Source organism: Ornithorhynchus anatinus, chromosome 2, assembly GCF_004115215.2.
Source record: "Ornithorhynchus anatinus isolate Pmale09 chromosome 2, mOrnAna1.pri.v4, whole genome shotgun sequence".
NCBI lineage: Eukaryota > Metazoa > Chordata > Mammalia > Monotremata > Ornithorhynchidae > Ornithorhynchus > Ornithorhynchus anatinus.
In genome coordinates this window covers 26,525,893-26,544,124 of record NC_041729.1, presented here as the reverse complement: position 1 = coordinate 26,544,124, position 18,232 = coordinate 26,525,893, and the positions used below count along the sequence as shown (strand labels likewise).

General features: G+C 57.6%; 1 protein-coding gene across 1 annotated transcript in view; it reads left to right on the top strand.

Moving 5' to 3' along the window:
- The first annotated feature begins 4,843 nt into the window (after positions 1-4,843).
- Positions 4,844-18,232, top strand: part of LOC100093571 (zinc finger protein 48-like) — a 31,017-nt gene continuing 17,628 nt past the window's right edge. Inside the window, exons 1-3 of the mRNA XM_029058111.2 lie at positions 4,844-5,053; positions 7,009-8,767; positions 9,877-10,223. Coding sequence (XP_028913944.1) covers positions 4,975-5,053; positions 7,009-8,767; positions 9,877-10,223 — 2,185 coding nt within the window. The 5' untranslated portion in view covers positions 4,844-4,974. The remainder of the gene's footprint in view (positions 5,054-7,008; positions 8,768-9,876; positions 10,224-18,232) is intronic.

The window sequence follows — 18,232 nt, the reverse complement described above, 5'->3', positions numbered from 1 at the left end:
GAGGGGAGAGTTAGGGACGGTACAGCACGCGGCGATAGAATGTAGGTCAACCACTAGACTCTACGCTCCTCGCGGGCAGGAAATGTGTCTACTGACTCTTGTATCGTTCTCTACCACCCGATCGGAACCGTCAGCCGGCCGGTCGGATTTATCGAGCGTTTACTGCGTGCAGAGCGCCGTACTAAGCGCTTGGGAGAGTACAGTTGATGTTAAGGTTCTCATCCTCTCAGCCACCACTTGTTTCTTCAGAGAAACTACGGGGCCGGATGACTTCTTCGTCCCTCCCGGTAATTGGCATCCCTCAAGGCAGTCTTTCCTGGAGTCAGAGGTACCTAATGATGACGATTCTGGTATTCGTTAAGCGCTTACTATGTCCCAGGCACTGTACTGAGCGTCGGGGTGGATTCAAGCCAACGGGGCTGGGCACAGTCCCTGTCCCGCACGGGGTTCCCGGTCTCAAGCCCCATTTTATAGATGAGGGAACTGAGGTACAGAGAAGTCAAGTGACTGGCCCAAGGTCACTCAGCAGACACGTGGCAGAGCCAGGATGATAATAATAATAATAATAATAATGTTGGTATTTGTTAAGCGCTTACTATGTGCAGAGCACTGTTCTAAGCGCTGGGGTAGAGACAGGGTGATCAGGTTGTCCCACGTGGGGCTCACGGTTTTATTCCCCATTTTACAGACGAGATAACTGAGGCACAGAGAAGTTAAGTGACTAGCCGACCGTCACCCAGCTGACAAGCGGCAGAGCCGGGATTCGAACCCATGACGTCTGACTCCCAAGAGGAGATGCATTCCGTAGTGGGTAGAACACGAGGCTGGGAGTCAGAAGGTCCTGGGTTCCAAATCCAGCTCTGCCACGAGTCTGCTGGGTGACCTTGGGCAAGTCACTTGACTTCTCACTCCTCCAGAAACTCCAGCGGTTGCCCATCCACCTCCTCCTCTAACAAAAACTCCTCACCACTGGCTTTAAAGCAGTCAATCACCTCGCCCCCTCTCGCCTCACCCGGCTACTCTCCTCCTCCAACCCAGCCCGCACACTTCGCTCCTCTAATGCCAACCTTCTCACTGCGCCTCCACCTCGTCGATCTCACCATCGACCCCTGGCCCACGTCCGGCCTCTGGCCTGGAACGCCCTCCCTCCTCAGATAATAATAATAATGTTGGTATTTGTTCAGCACTTCCTCTGTGCAGAGCACTGTTCTAAGCGCTGGGGTAGACAGAGGGTAATCAGGTTGTCCCACGTGAGGCTCTCCGTCTTCATCCCCATTTGACAGATGAGGGAACTGAGGCCCAGAGAAGTGAAGTGACTCGCCCACGGTCACACAGCTGACAAATGGCAGAGGCGGGATTCGAACCCGTGATCTCCGACTCCCAAGCCCGGGCTCTTTCCACGGAGCCGCGCTGCTTCTAGATCCGACAGACGATGACTCTCCCTCCCTTCAGAGCCTTACTGAAGGTCCATCTCCTCCAAGAGGGCTTCCCAGACTAAGCCCCCCTTTCCTCTTCTCCCACCTCCTTTGCATTGCCCTGACTTGCTCCCTTTGTTCTTCCCCCCTCCCGGCCCCACAGCACCTAGGTGTAATTTATTTATATTTATTTATTTATCTATATTCTTTATATTATTTATTTATATTAGCGTCTCCCCACCTCTATCCACTAGACCAGGTGAAGGCCTACAGCAAGGCCCGGGCAATCTCCGCACCTGACAGAGGCTGCGATTGCTTAGCGGACAGAGACCGCTCCGGCCTTTAGAGAAAACAATCTCTGGCACGGCTCGGTGGCAAGAGCCCGGGCTTGGGAGTCAGAGTTCACGGGTTCGAATCCCGCCTCTGCCATTGGTCAGCTGTGTGACCGTGGGCAAGTCACTTCACTTCTCTGGGCCTCAGTTCCCTCACCTGTAAAATGGGGATTAAGACTGTGAGCCTCATGTGGGACAACCTAATTACCCTGTATCTACCCCAGCGCTTAGAACAGTGCTCTGCACATAGTAAGAGCTTAACCAACACCAACACTGACCTGCTCAATCCTCAGAGGATGAAAACCCGCCCGAGGAAAAGGATCTGAGAGAGTTGGGAGCTGGGAAGCGCTGGGGGCCTGGCCGCGAAGCCTGGGGCCGAGATCTGCCCCAACCGGCCCTTCCAGAGGGGCCCGATGTACCGAGCGGAGGGTAGCGATGAAGGTGGCCAACGGGGTCTATCAAAATGGCCACAGGACGCCACGGGCTCCGGCGGCGGAGGACAAAAGAGAAGTGGATCCGGCGTTCGCCCTTTGCCTCTTCAGAGGTTCAGGCCGCCGATGGTCCCGGCTGCGCCTCGGTCTCTGCGGGCGGCCCCGCTTCGGTCCGGCGACCGACAGCGGCCGAACGTGGGGGTCCCCTCGGCTGCGTTCGTCATCCTCCGCGTGTTCGTGTCCCCCGTCACCCCTCTGACCCTCCACGCCTCACGGACACGTATGAGTTCTAATTCATTCATGAATTCAATAGTATTTAGTGAGCGTTTACTATGTGCTTTCTAATCCCGGCTCCGCCACTCGTCCGCTGCGTGACCTCGGGCGAGCCGCTTAACTTCTCTGCGCCTCATCTGTAAAATGAGGATTAAGACTGTGAGCCCCACGTGGGACGACCCGATTACCTCTGCAGCGGCCCATAGTAAGTGCTTAACAGATACCGTCATCGTGGGCCCGTCTCGCAGAACTGCAAACCGGACGTGACAATCCACTAAATACATATCCGTCATTTTTAGTGGGCCCTGATTGCGTGCAGAGCTCTGTAATAATCACGACGGCATCTGTTGAGCGCTTACTACGTGTCATGCACTGTTCCCTGTACTAAGCGTGAGAAGCAGCGTGGCTCGGTGGAAAGAGCCCGGGCTGGGGAATCAGAGGTCATGGGTTCCGATCCCGGCTCTGCCACTTGTCGGCTGTGCGACCGTGGGCAAGTCACTTCACTTCTCTAGCCCTCAGTTCCCTCATCTGTAAAATGAGAATTAAGACTGTGAGCCTCACGTGGGACAATCTGATCACCCTGTATCTACCCCAGCGCTTAGAACAGTGCTCTGCACGTACTAAGTGCTTAACAAATACCAACATTATTATTATTATTCCCAGTGCTTAGCACAGTGCTCTGCACATAATGCTTAACAAATACCAACATTATTATTATATTGTTCCTAGTGCTTAAAACAATGCTCTGCACATAGTAAGCACTTAACAAATACCGACATTATTATTATTATTCCCAGCGCTTAGAACAGTGCTCTGCGCATAGTAAGCGCTTAACAAATACCAACATTATTATTATTCCCAGTGCTTAAAACAGTGCTCTGCACATAGTAAGCACTTAACAAATACCAACATTATTATTATTCCCAGCGCTTAAAACAATGCTCTGCACATAGTAAGCGCTTAACAAATACCAACATTATTATTATTATTCCCAGCGCTTAGAACAGTGCTCTGCGCATAGTAAGCGCTTAACAAATACCAACATTATTATTATTCCCAGTGCTTAAAACAGTGCTCTGCACATAGTAAGCACTTAACAAATACCAACATTATTATTATTCCCAGTGCTTAAAACAGTGCTCTGCACATAGTAAGCACTTAACAAATACTAACATTATTATTATTATTATTCCCAGCGCTTAAAACAATGCTCTGCACATAGTAAGCACTTAACAAATACCAACATTATTATTATTCCCAGCGCTTAGAACAGCGCTTCACACATAGTAAGCGCTTAACAAATATCAACATTATTATTCCCAGCGCTTAGAACAGTGCTTCACACATAGTAAGCGCTTAACAAATACCAACATTATTATTCCCAGCGCTTAGAACAGTGCTCTGCATATAGTAAGCGCTTAATACCAACAATATTATGATGATGATTATTATTCCCAGCGCTTAGAACAGTGCTTCACACATAGTGAGCGCTTAACAAATACCAACATTATTATTACTACTCCCAGCGCTTAGAACAGTGCTCTGCACATAGTAAGCGCTTAATACCAACAATATTATGATGATGATTATCATTCCCAGCGCTCAGAACAGTGCTCTGCACATAGTAAGCGCTTAATACCAACATTATTATTATTCATTCATTCATTCAATAGTATTTATTGAGCGCTTACTATGTGCAGAGCACTGTACCAAGCGCTTGGGATGAACAAGTCATCCCATTATTATTATTATTATTATTAATAATAATTATTATTATTCCCAGCGCTTAGAACAGCGCTTCACACATAGTAAGCGCTTAACAAACACCAAGATTATTGTGATTATTATTCCCAGCGCTTAGAACGGCGCTTCACACATAGTAAGCGCTTAACAAACACCAAGATTATTGTGATTATTATTCCCAGCGCTTAGAACGGCGCTTGGCACATCGTAAGCGCTTAACAAATGCCATCATCATCATTATAATTATTCTAAGGAGGGGCTCGGGAGAGCACAGTCCAACAGAGATGTGTCTCGCCGGGGGGGGGGGGGGGGGGGGGGGGGAGGGGTCTCCGTCTCTGCTCTCCCTTTGTGCGTCTCTGCCCTTTGTCTGGCTCCGGGGAGGCCGTCGGGCCCCGCCCCGGCAGTTAGAGGGTGAATACCATAGAGCGGCCCGCACCGCCCCGGTCCTAGAGCGGCCCCGGAGGGGGGCACGTCCGGGTTCCCGGCGTCCCTCGGGCCCGGCTGGTTGGCGGGTTAACGCCACCGAGAGGGGAGCGCCTCCGGCGGGCTAGAGCGTCCCCGTCCCGCCGGGGAGGCACTTCCGCCAGCCCTCCCCCCCCCCGCCAAGCTCGGGCCGGCTGAGCGTCCCGGGTCCTCCGCGCGGGTGAGGGGGGGAGGGGAGGGAGGCGGTGGGGCGCCCACGCTGTGCGGGACGCTGTGCCGAGCGGCCTGGAGGCAGCGGGGCGGGCGGGGGCGGGGCCGGGCTCGCCGCCAGCGCCCCGCTTTTGTCCCTTCCCCAGGATGGAGCGAGGGGCGGAGGCGTGGGACGCGCATCTCCACGGCCAGGACGACGGGACCGGCCTGCTCGGGGCCCAGCCAGGTGAGGCCTGCACAGCACCGGCTGACTCTGCCTGCGGCCCTGTCCTCAGCGCCGGGGGAGGCGGGAGAGGGCGGGGGGGGCGTGCATTCATTCGTTCAGTCGGGTTTACCGAGCGCTCACGCTGTGCGGTGCGAGGTGATCGTGCGCGCCTTCATTCAGTCGGGTTTACTGAGCGCTTACTCGGTGCCGAACACCGTGCTGAGCGCCGCGGGAGGCAAGGTGGGCATGCATGCGTTCGTTCGGTCGGGTTTACTGAGCGCTTACGCTCTGCGGAGCGCCGATATAAGCGCTGGGGGATACGAGGTGGTCTTGCACGCCTTCATTCGTTTAATCGGGTTTACCGAGCGCTTGCTTTGTACGCAGCACTGTTCTGGACACAAGGTGGTCATGCACGCATTCGTTCAGTCGGGTTTACCGAGCGCCTACTCTGTGCACAACGCTGTTGTAAGCGCTGGGGGATACGAGGTGGTCAGGCAGTCATTCAGTCGGGTTTACTGAGCGCTTACTCTGTGCAGGACACTGTTCTAAGCGCTGGGGGATACGAGGTGAGCAGGCAATCATTCAGTCGGGTTTACTGAGCGCTTACTCTGTGCACGACGCTGTTGCAAGCGCTGGGGGATACGAGGTGGTCATGCAGGCATTCAGTCGGGTTTACTGAGCGCTTACTCTGTGCAGAACGCTGTTCTAAGCGCTGGGGTGATCATGCAATCATTCAGTCGGGTTTACCGAGCGCTTACTCTGTGCGGAGCGCTGTTCCAAGCGCTGGGGGTACGAGGTGATCATAATAATGTTGGTATTTGTTAAGCGCTCACTATGTGCAGAGCACTGTTCTGAGCGCTGGGGGAGACACGGGGGAATCAGGTTGTCCCACGTGGGGCTCCCAGTCTTCATCCCCATTTCACAGATGAGGGAACTGAGGCCCAGAGAAGTGAAGTGACTGGCCCACGGTCACACAGCTGACAAGGGGCCGTGACCTCTGACTCCAAAGCCCGGGCTCTTTCCACGGAGCCACGCTGCTTCTCCGTCACGCACGCCTTCCTTCGTTCAGTCGGGTCTACCGAGCGCTTACTCCGTGGGGAACACGGTTCTGAGCGCTGGGGGATACGGGGTGGTCGTGCACCGCCTTCATTCAATCGGGTTTACCGAGCGCTTACCCTGTGCAGAGCACTGGACCGAGCGCTTGGAAGGGACGGTTCGGCAATGGTGCCGTCCTCTTTCCTCGGCGCTCGCCGTCTGCAGAGCGCCGCCAATGGTCCCTTCCCGGCGCCCCGCACCCGGCCAGCGCTCAGTAGATAAAAGATCTTCTTCAGTAGTATCTACCGAGCGCTTAGGCTGTGCGGAGCGCTGGACTGAACGCTTGGAATGGACAGTTGGGCAACGGATAGAGACCGGCCCGGTGACGGGCTCACCGTCTAAACGGGGGGTGGGGGTGGGGGACGGCAAAACGACGTCATCGAGATAAATAGAACCGAGGAGACGATAATAATGTTGGTATTCGTGACGTGCTTACCGTGTGCAGAGCACTGTTCTAAGCGCCGGGGGAGATACGGGCTCATCAGGTTGTCCCCCGTGAGGCTCCCAGTCTTCATCCCCATTCGACAGATGAGGGAAGCGAGGCCCAGAGAAGTGAAGTGACTCGCTCGCGGTCACCCGGCCGACGAGTGGCGGAGCCGGGATTCGAACCCCTGACTTTCGACTCCCAGGCCCGGGCTCTTTCCACTGAGCCACGCCGCCTCACTAGCAACGTAAATCGAAACTCCCCCGCGGGTGCACAGGTGGGCCGACCGGCTAACGTTTTAACCCGATAACGTAGCCGAACGACAACAAGAAGATGGAGCGGGCGAGGGCGACGACGGGGAGAGGGGTTCGGGTCGCGCGGCCACGGAGGAGCCCCCCCAAGGGGCCGGGTCTCCGTCCCCCTCCCGCCCCCCCGCCCCATTTCTTCTGTCTTGCAGGAGCGGGCAGCGAGATGGCCGGCGACGCCTCGCCCCGGCCGGCCGGGCCCGGATTCGAGGACCCGCGCCCGTCGCCCGTCGCCGCCTACCGCGAGGCCCGAGAGGCGGGGAGGGACGAGGCCGGCCTCGCCCTCAAGTCGGAGCCCCCGGGCGCCTGGGGAGACGTGTGGGGGCCGGCGGGGCCCGGGAAGGCGCGGGCCCGGGAGAGGGGGAGCCGGCCCCCGGCGGGCGGGGAGAGGGCCCCCGTGTGCGGCGAGTGCGGCAAGAGCTTCCGGCAGATGTCGGACCTGGTGAAGCACCAGCGCACCCACACCGGCGAGAAGCCCTACGAGTGCGGGGTGTGCGGCAAGGGCTTCGCCGACAGCTCGGCCCGCATCAAGCACCAGCGCACCCACGGCGGGGAGAAGCCCTACCGGCCCCGGCCGCGGGCCCCGGGCCCGCCCCGGGCCCCCCGGCCCCGCGTCCCCGCCGGCGAGCGGCCCACCATCTGCGGCGAGTGCGGCAAGAGCTTCCGCCAGAGCTCGGACCTGGTGAAGCACCAGCGCACCCACACCGGCGAGAAGCCCTACGAGTGCGGCGTGTGCGGCAAGGGCTTCGCCGACAGCTCGGCCCGCATCAAGCACCAGCGGACGCACCGGGGCGAGCGGGCCCCCCGCGCGGCGGCCCGGCGGGCGGCGCGGGCGGCCCCCCCGCCCGGCGCGGCCCCCCGGGACAAGCCCCACACCTGCTCCGAGTGCGGGAAGCGCTTCGTGCTGAGCTGCAGCCTCCTCAGCCACCAGCGCAGCCACCTGGGGCCCAAGCCCTTCGGCTGCGACGTCTGCGGGAAGGAGTTCGCCCGCGGCTCGGACCTGGTCAAGCACCTGCGGACGCACACGGGGGAGAAGCCCTACCTCTGCCCCGAGTGCGGCAAGGGCTTCGCCGACAGCTCGGCCCGCGTCAAGCACCTGCGCACCCACAGCGGGGAGCGGCCCCACCGCTGCCCCGAGTGCGGCCGGACCTTCGGCCTGGGCTCCACCCTGCTCCGCCACCGCCTCACCCACCTGGAGCCCCAGGCCTTCGGCCTCCCGGCGGCCTTCCCCCCGCCGCCGGCCCCGCCGCCGGCCCCGCGGGGCTCCGGCCCCCCGCCCCTCGCCCCCCGCGGCCCCCCGGCCCTCGGGGAGGGCCCCTTCGGCCTCCCCGGCCCGGGCCCCGAGCCCGAGGGCCTCCGGGCCGGGGACCCCCCGCCGCCCCCGCCGCCGGGGGACAAGCCCCACAAGTGCCCCGAGTGCGGGAAGGCCTTCCGCCGCGGCTCGGATCTGGTGAAGCACCACCGCACCCACACCGGCGAGAAGCCCTACCTCTGCCCCGAGTGCGGCAAGGGCTTCGCCGACAGCTCGGCCCGCGTCAAGCACCTGCGGACCCACCGGGGCGAGCGGGCCCGCCAGCCCCCTCCCCCGGCCCTCCTGCGGCCCCCCAACCCCCCCGGCCCCGCCGGCCCGGCCCCCCGGCCCCGCCGCCGGCCCCCCGCCCCCGGCCGGCCCCACCCCTGCGGCTTCTGCGGGAAGGAGTTCCCCCGCAGCTCGGACCTGGTGAAGCACCGGCGCACCCACACCGGCGAGAAGCCCTACAAGTGCGCCGAGTGCGGCAAGGGCTTCGCCGACAGCTCGGCCCGCATCAAGCACCAGCGCGGGCACCTGGCCCTGCGCCCCTTCGGCGGGGCCCCCCCGCCCGCCCGCCCGCCTCAGCCCCCCGCCAAGGAGGAGCCCGGGGCCGCCCTGCAGTGAGGGCCCGCGGGCCGGCGGCGGGGACCCAGGGGGGCGGGCGGGGAGGGGGGCGCGGGGCCCCGGGGACGGGAGGGGGGCGGGCGGGGCGGGGCGGGTGGGGGGGCACCGGGCGACAGAGAAGGAAGGGACGCTGAGGGGACGGAAGCGGGCGCGCGCGGGGGCGTCGGGGGGGATGTGCCGGGGGGAGAGTTGGCCAGGCTCGGTGGGGGAGGACTGGGATTCCCTGAATTTCTGCCCCCTCCCCTCCGCCGCCGCCCGCCCTTAGATCGTCAGCCCCCCGAGGGCAGGAGCCGAGTCTGCTGGGGTACTCTCCCAAGTCCGCGGAGCGAGGCGCCGGGCCGGGAGGGCCCGGGCGGGGTTCGCCGCCCCCGGGCCGGGCCTCGCCCGTCTCGGGCCCAGAGACGCCCCGAGAGCCGCGGCTCCGTCGGCCGGGGGGGGGGGGGGCCCAGCTCCTCCCGCCGGCCCTCGCGGCGACGTGACCGAGCGGCGCCGCGGGTGAAGGGGGCCCCGTGGCGGGGACCGGAGCTCCGCCCGGCGCGGCGACGCGCGCCCCGAGCCCCGGCCACCCCCCCGCCCCGGGCCGCCCCGCCTAAGAGGCTTTTCCCGGCAGGGCCCGGCCCCCACCGACGTCGCGGGAGAGCGAGACGCGGGGAAGGGGGATCCTAGAGATAACGTAGAGTCGAGGCGGGGAGTCTGAACCCCCCCCCCCCGGTTGGAGGGACCTGAGGTCACTGGGGCAGGGAGAGCTCAAGGCGGGAGAGCGGAGGGCCTCGCTCCGGGGCTCTGTAAACGCCCTCTCCCCGACCCCAATAAACGGCACTGGTCTCGAGGCTCCGTGTGACTCTGTGTGGGAGACGACGACGACGGGGGGACCCGGGAGCCCCGGATGTCCCACGCGGCTGGGCGACGGCCGGCCGCCGCGGCGGAACCGGCTCTCATTCGGTCGTATTCGAGCGCTCACCGTGGGCCGGGCGCTGTACCGAGCGCTTGGGAGAGTACGACGGTAAACGGGCGCACTCCCCGCCCCCGACGAGCTTACGGTCCAGAGGCTCATCCTAGCGTCAGCTCCCGGGCCCCGGGGGCTCCGGGGGTGGTCCCCCCTCAGGTGGGCCACCTCTCCCGGCTCCCTCCGGCCGGGCTCTCGTGAGATCGCTCTTTTCTCCGAAGAGATACCCGGCAGCTCGCGTGCCGTCGGGGGACGGGCCGCGGTCCACGGTGGCGGAGGTCTCTGGCAGGATTCCGGCTACCGGACGCAGCTAGGGCCGGCCGTGTCCCTCACTGAGTCTGGCGGGACTGGAAAGGGGCCTTTGACGCCTTCCACCTGGGAATCCGGGGGGAAGCGGATTTCTCTGTCCGCCTTCCTGTTTTGCGTGAAGTTCTCCCTCGTGACGCCGGCCCTCCGACCGCTCTCTCAACCGTCTTGGGTGAAGCTTCGGAGAATAGCTTCCTCGGGTGTGTGATCCTTAAGAGGTTTCGAGCCCAGAATTGGATTCTTGGGTTCGGGCAGGCCAGCTTCTCTCCTCCCTGAGCCCCCACTTTTTTTTTGACGTTTGTAAAGACTGGGATAGATAGCAGTTAACGGGGCCGGATGCGGTCCCTGCCCCTCCTAGGGCTCTCGGTCTTAATCCCCTTTATACAGGTGAGGTAACCGAGGCTCAGAGAAGAGCGGTGACTTGCCCTCGGTCACCCAGCAGACCAGTGGCGGAGCCGGGGTTAGAACCCAGGTCGTTCCGACTCCCAGACCCGAGCTCTATCCATTGCTTTTGTTCTCACATCCGTCCTAGACCTTTTGACAAGGTAGAGTCCAGAAACGCCTCCAGGCTCTTGTGTCAAATTCACTTCATTGTGTGTGTGTCAGGGGGTGGGGAGGGGATGTTGCCCCAAATTCCTGCCACAGCATAACAACAGGCCTGCCGAGCAATGGAGAGGAAGGGAGAGGAACCAAGACGACAGAAGAAGTGTCCAGGGAGTCGAGAGAAGAGTCGCTCCTTTGTTCCCGCCGCCCGGTCTTTCCCCGTCCCCCAGGTGACACATGGGGGTGACAGGTGGTTCTTTCTCTTCAACAGTATTTATGGAGCGCTTGCTATGTGCAGAGCACTGTCCTAAGCGCTTGGAATGGACAATTGGACAACAGTAGAGACCATCCCTGCCTAGTGACGGGCTCACGGTCCAAAGGAGGGAGACAGCAAAACAAAAGATAACATCAAGATAAATAGGATCAAGGAGATAGACACCTCATTAACGAAAGAAATCGAAACTCACGTGTGCACAAGTGGGACAACCAGCTAGTGTTTTCACCTAATAGCAGAGCTAAACGACAACAACAAAAATTAAACTAGTTGCAGCCGGGGCACAGGAGGGGCCGACTCACAGCAAGTCGGATGGTCGCGGGGGCTGCCAGAAGGTATGTGCTGAAAATTGGGCACCCAATGAAGAGGTGATCCTCCCTGAAAAATTGTCAGTGCGGGGGGGAGGACAGCCCTGTAACAACAACAGTAATAATAGGAATCGCGGCACTTAAGCGCGTGGTATGTAACGTGTGTCGTCCCGAGCGCCGGGTTCATCTGGTGACAGATCAGCCGTCTCGGAGGGAGAACGGCTATCGAATCTCCCGTTTTCCAGATGAGGACGAACAATCGAAGAATTGCCCGAGGTCGCTCGGCAGGCAGGGGACCGGGGAAGAACTGGGAAGTAGCATGGCCTAGTCGAAAGGGTTCGGGCCCGGAGCGCTTCTCTGCGCCTCGGTTATCTCACTGGAAAATGGGGATTAAGACGGCGAGCCCCGCGTCGGACGTGGGCTGTGTCCAACGTGACTATGTATCTAGCCCAGTGCTTAGAGTGTCTGGCACAAAGTAAGCGCTTAAACACCTTTAAAAATAAGCAACAAAAAAACGGGATTAGAATCCAGATCCTCTGACACCCCCAGGGCTAGGCTCTTCCCACTAGACCCTGCTGATACCCTAGGCCGCGGGATGAAAACAGACGGTGGACCGGAGGGAAAAGGACGGCCGCCCCCGTTCCCACCAACCTACGCTCGCCTAGAAGCCAGTCTGGCTCCCTGTCCGGCGGTCGAGGGGGGCGGCGGGTGATCCTCCAAACAATCAATAATCGTATCTATCGATCACTTCCTGGAGGTTGGTTGAGGACGATGCGGGAAGGGGCTACGGCCTTTCCGTTGCTCTGGGAAGTTCGGAGGGCAGAGAGGGAGGGTCCGGCCCCAGCCCCTCCTGCTCCTCAAGAACTTTCCGGTGGTTCCCCACCCTCCTCGCCAGTCAGCTGGCCCCGCTCTGCCTTTACCTTGCTGATTTCCTACTTGGGCCCAGCTGGCACACTCCGCTCCTCTCAACGCCGACCTACTCGCCGTACTCCATCTCGTCGTCCTCGCTACTAATCCCTTGCCCGTATCCTCCCTCGGATTTGGAATTCCCTCCCTCTCCACATTCGACAGACCACCACCTTCGGAGCCCTATGGAAATCCCATCTCCAAGAGGCCTTGCCCGATTAAGCCTCCTCTCCCTCTCCCTTCCGCGTCGCCAATGCACCTGGATCTGATCCCTTTAAACACTTGATAATCTCTCCACGATCAGCCCCACAAAACTTAGGTACATATCCCTTTATTTATTTTAATGTCTGTGTCCCCCCTTCTAGGCTGTCAGCTCCTTGTGGGCGGGGAAACTGTTTTTTTGTCTGTCTCCCCCGATTAGACTGTAAGCCCGTCAAAGGGCAGGGACTGTCCCTGTTACCGATTTGTCCATTCAAGCGCTTAGTATAGTGCTCTGCACATAGTAAACGCTCAATAAATAATGAATGAATGAACTCTGTTGTACTGATGTCTCTCTCCCCGCCCCCCCCCCCCCCCCCAAGACTGTGAGCTCATTGTGATCGGGGAATGACACTGTATATGACTGTATTGTACTTTCCCAGGCGCTTAGTAAGTGCTTAATAAATATGATTGAATGAATAAATAGTATTTACTGAACGCCTACTATGCAGAGCACTGTACTAAGCACTTGGGAGGGTACAGTGCGACAGAGTTGGTAGACACGTACTCTGCCTCCAAAGAGTTTATAGTCCAGTAAGCGCTCGGTAAATACGATTGAATGAAGGGGGGGCGGGAGACATTGGACTCTCCCAAGTGCTTAGTACAGTGCTCTGCACACGGTAAGCGCTCAATAAATACATTTGATGGTTTGACTGGCAGACATTACTGTAAATAGATAAATTAAGGCTATGGGCAAAAGTGCCGTGGGGCAGAGGATGAGCTAAATAAAGGGCCCTTGTCCCAGCGCGGTGTTTTGTACTACTACTAATAGTAATTATTATGGTATTTGTTAGGCGCTGACTATGTGCCAGGCACTGTCCTAAGCGCTGGGACGGATAGGAGCAAATCAGGTTGGGCACAGCCCCTGTCCCCCGGGGGGCTCACAGTCTCAATCCCCATTTTCCAGATGAGGGAAGTGAGGCCCAGAGAGGTGAAACGACTCGCCCAAGGTCACCCAGAAGACAGGTGGCAGGGGTGGGATTTAATAACAATAATGTTGGTAATTGTCAAACGCTTACTATGTGCCCAGCACTGTTCTAAGCGCTGGGGGAGATACGAGGTCATCAGGTTGTCCCACGGGGGTGCTTCCAGTCTTCATCCCCGTTTTCCAGATGAGGGAACTGAGGCCTAGAGAAGGGAAGTGACTCGGCCAAGGTCACACAGCTGACAAGCGGCGGAGTCACATAGCAAGCGTTCAATAAATACTATTGAATGAATGAATGAAGGAATTAGAACCCAGGCCCGGGCTCTCTGTCCACTGGGCCAAGCTGCTCCTCCAGCCGCCGTACCCAGCGAGGCTCAGTGGCAAGAGCCCGGACTTGGGAGTCAGAGGTCACGGGTTCGAATCCCCGCTCTGCCCCTTGTCAGCTGTGGGACTGTGGGCCAGTCACTTCACTTCCCTGTGCCTCACTTACCTCATCTGTCAAATGGGGATGAAGACTGTGAGCCTCACGTGGGGCAACCTGATGACCCTGTGTCTCCCCCAGAGCTTAGAACAGTGCTCTGCACGCAGTAAGCGCTTCACAAATACCGACATTATTATTATTATTATCCGCACCTGACTGTGAGCCCCACGTGGGCCCCCCTGATGACCCTGTGTCTCCCCCAGCGCTTAGAACAGTGCTCTGCACACAGTAAGCGCTTCACAAATACCGACATTATTATTATTATTATTATCCGCACCTGACTGTGAGTCTCACGTGGGCCCCCCCTGATGACCCTGTATCTCCCCCAGCGCTTAGAACAGTGCTCTGCACGTAGTAAGCGCTTAACAACTACCAACATTATAATCACCCAGCGCTCAGCACAGAGTGGCCCCTCGATGAGCAGGCCTGCCGGCAGGGGGCGCCACCGCTCGGCCCTTATATGTTCGTCTCGGGGGGGGCGTGGTCTCCCCGCTCAAATCATCCAATGAGGAGTCAGAGCTCGGCGGCCGCCAGCCAATCAGCGCGCGGGGATTCCGGGTTGCCCCGCCCCCGCCGCGAGGCCTGCCCTGTGCATTCACAGCGCTTAGACCAGTGCTCGGCACCTGCTCAGCGCTTGATGTTGGTATCTATAACAATAATAATGTTGGTATTTGTTAAGCGCTTACTGTGTGCCGAGCACTGTTCTAAGCGCTGGGGGAGATACAAGGGAATCAGGTTGTTCCACGTGGGGCTCACAGTCTTAATCCCCATTTTACAGATGAGGTCACTGAGGCCCAGAGAAGTTAAGTGACTTGCCCAAAGTGACACAGCTGACAAGTGGCCGAGCCGGGATTCGAACCCATGATCTCTGACTCCACAGCCTGTGCTCTTCCCACTGAGCCACGCTGCTTCTCATCTATGAAGCGCTTACTGTGTGCAGAGCACTGTTCTAAGCGCTGGGGGAGACACAGGGTCATCAGGGGGGGCCCACGTGAGACTCACAGTCAGGTGCTGCTAATAATAATAATAATGTTGATATCTGTGAAGCGCTTACTACGTGCAGAGCGCTGTTCTAAGCGCTGGGAGAGACACAGGGTCATCGGGGGGCCCACGTGAGACTCACAGTCAGGTGCTGATAATAATAATAATGTTGGTATTTGTGAAGCGCTTACTATGTGCAGAGCACTGTTCTAAGCGCTGGGGTGGTCCCACGTGAGGCTGACAGTTAATCCCCATTTTACAGATGAAGTCACTGAGGCACAGAGAAATGAAGTGACTTGATGATGATATTGTTATTTGTTAAGCGCTTACTATGTGCAGAGCGCTGTTCTAAGCGCTGGGGGAGACACAGGGTCATCAGGGGGGTCCACGTGAGACTCACAGTCAGGTGCTGATAATAATAATAATGTTGGTATTTGTGAAGCGCTTACTGTGTGCAGAACACTGTTCTAAGCGCTGGGGGAGACAATGGGTCATCAGGTGGTCCCACGTGAGGCTCCCAGGCTTCATCCCCATTTTCCAGATGAGGTCACTGAGGCTCAGAGAAGTGAAGTGACTTGATGATGATGTTGGTATTTGTTAAGCGCTTACTAGGTGCAGAGCACTGTTCTAAGCGCTGCGGTAGATACAGGGGAATCAGGTTATCCCACGTGAGGCTCACAGTTAATCCCCATTTTACAGATGAGGTAACTGAGGCACAGAGAAGTGAAGTGACTTGCCCACAGTCACACAGCTGACAAGTGGCAGAGCCGGCATTCGAACCCATGACCTCTGACTCCCAAGGCCGGGCTCTTTCCACGGAGCCACGCCAAATACTGTCATCATCATCATTTTATTAGTAGTAATAACAATAACAAATAATGGGATTTCTTAAGCGCTGACCAGGTGCCAAGCACTGTTCTAAGCGCTGGGAGTAGACAGAAGGTAATCGGGTTGTCCCACAGCCCTCATCCCCATTTTACAGATCCATTCAGTCGTATTTATTGAGCGTTTACTGTGCGCCGAGCGCTGTGCTAAGCGCTTGGAGAGTACAATCCCTTCCCACAGGGGGCTCACAGTCTAGAGGGGATGAGGTAACTGAGGCACAGAGGAGTTAAGCGGCTCGCCCAAGGTCACACAGCAGACAAGGTGGCGGGATTAGAACCCACGTCCTCTGAGTCCCAAGCCCGGGCTCTTTCCGCTAAGTTATGCTGCTGCAATTTTATCCAGTGCTTAGAACAGTGCTTGGCCCATAGTAAGTGCTTAACAAATTCCATAATTATCATTATTACTATTGAGTGCTTACTGTGTGCAAAGAGAAGCAGCGTGGCTCAGTGGAAAGAGCCCAGTCTTGGGAGTCAGCGGTCATGGGTTCGAATCCCGACTCTGCCACTTGTCAGCTGTGTGACTGCGGGCAAGTCACTTAACTTCTCTGTGCCTCAGTTACCTCATCTGGAAAATGGGAGTGAAGACTGTGAGCCTCACGTGGGACAACCTGATTCTCCTATATCTCCCCCAGCGCTTAGCACAGTGCTCTGCACATAGTAAGCGCTTCACAAATACCAACATTATTATTATTACTAAGCAGTTGGGAGAGTAGAATTCAACGATAAACAGGTGCGTTCCCTGCCCACGATGATCTTACGGTCTAGATGAGGGGGATGGATATTAATATGAATAAATCAATTATGGATATGGACATAGGTGTTTAGTACAATGCTTTGCACACAGTAAGCGCTCAATAAATACGACTGAATGAATAAATGAATGAATGAAAGTGCTATGGGGCTTGGGGGTGGTGAATAAAGGGAGTAAGTCAGGGTGATGCAGAAGGGAGTGGAAGAAGGGGAAAGGAGGGCTTAGGCAGGGAAGGCCTCATGGAGGAGATGGGCCTTCGGTAAGGCTTTGAAGCGGGGGAGAGTCACTTTCCGGGGCGGAGGAATCCCGCAAAACGGCCAGCTAAACCAAGGACTGCATTTCCAGAATTCCCAGGGCAGAGGTCAAAGGTCCTTCCATCCCCTCCAGGTCATGGGTTCTAATCCCGGCTCCGCCACTTGACAGCTGTGTGACTTCGGGCAACTCACTTAACTTCTCTGAGCCTCAGTGACCTCATCTGATCACCTCGTATCCCCCCCCCCTCGCCCCCCGTGCTTAGAACAGTGCTGGGCACATAGTAAGCGCTTAACAGATACCAAAATTTATTTTTATTTTATGTCAATCACCGGGGCCTGCACCCGGCCGAGGCAGAGGGGCGGAGCGTGGCGGGAGTATGGAGGTGCCCCTCGTCTTCTCCAAACGGGACGCTTTGAGACCCCCGTAATTTCTGACGCATTTGAAGCAGGTCCCTTAGCCCCCAGACCCAGTTTCCTCATTCCTCCGAAGGAAGAAAGGAGGGGAATGCATTATAAATTACTCGATTAATGCTAACGTCTGTCCCTCCTCTCTAGACCATAACCTCATATAATAATAATAATGATGGCATCTGTTAAGCGCTTACCATGTGCCAACCACTGTTCTAAGCGCTGGGATAGATCCAAGGTAATCAGGATTGTCCCACCTGGGACTCACCGTCTTAATGCCCATTTTACAGATGAGGTACCTGAGGCACAGAGAAGTTAAGCAGCTTGTCCAAGGTCACCCAGCAGACGAGTGGCGGAGCCGGGATTAGAACCCATGGCCTCTGAGTCCCAAGCCTGGGCTCTCCCCACTGAGCCACGCTGCTTCTCATTATGGTTCGTCATGGTCGGGGAACGTGTCTGCCAATTCTGCTGCAATGTATTCTCCCAAGCTGTTCAGTACAGGGCTCTGCACATAGTGAACACTCAATAAATGCCTCTGATTGATTGATTGGGAAGAGGGAGTGGGAACAGGGAAGGCTGGATTTACCCACGTTCTCACAGAAGCCAGGAAAAAATTACAAGGAGAGTCCGTAGCAGGAAGTTTCAATACGATCCCAGAAATGACCGCTTCTTAACTCCGCGTTGCACCTTATCCAGGCAGGTCTGCTTGGTTAGAAACAGTGCGGCCTAGCAGAAAGAGCACCGGCCTGGAGTCGGAGGACCCGTCTCTACCACTTAGCTGCTCTTTGACCTTGGTCAAGTCACTTGACTTCTCTGTGCCTCGGTTCCCTCATCCGCAGAATGGGGATTGAGAGTCTGAGCCCCACATGGGACGGGAATTGTGTCCAACCCGATTCGCTTGTATCCACCCCGGCATCCACCGTGCCTGGCACACAGTAAGCGCTTAACACATATCACCATTATTATTATTACTTTCTCTACCGGGCTCTCCCACGTGCTTAAGAGAAGCAGCGTGGCTCAGTGGAAAGAGCCCGTGCTTGGGAGTCAGAGGTCATGGGTTCGAATCCCAACTCTGCCACTTGTCAGCTGTGTGACTGTGGGCAAGTCACTTCACTTCTCTGGGCCTCAGTGACCTCATCTGGAAAATGGAGATTAACCGTGAGCCTCAGGTGGGACAACCTGATTCCCGGTATCTCTCCCAGAGCTTAGAACAGGGCTCTGCACATAGTAAGCGCT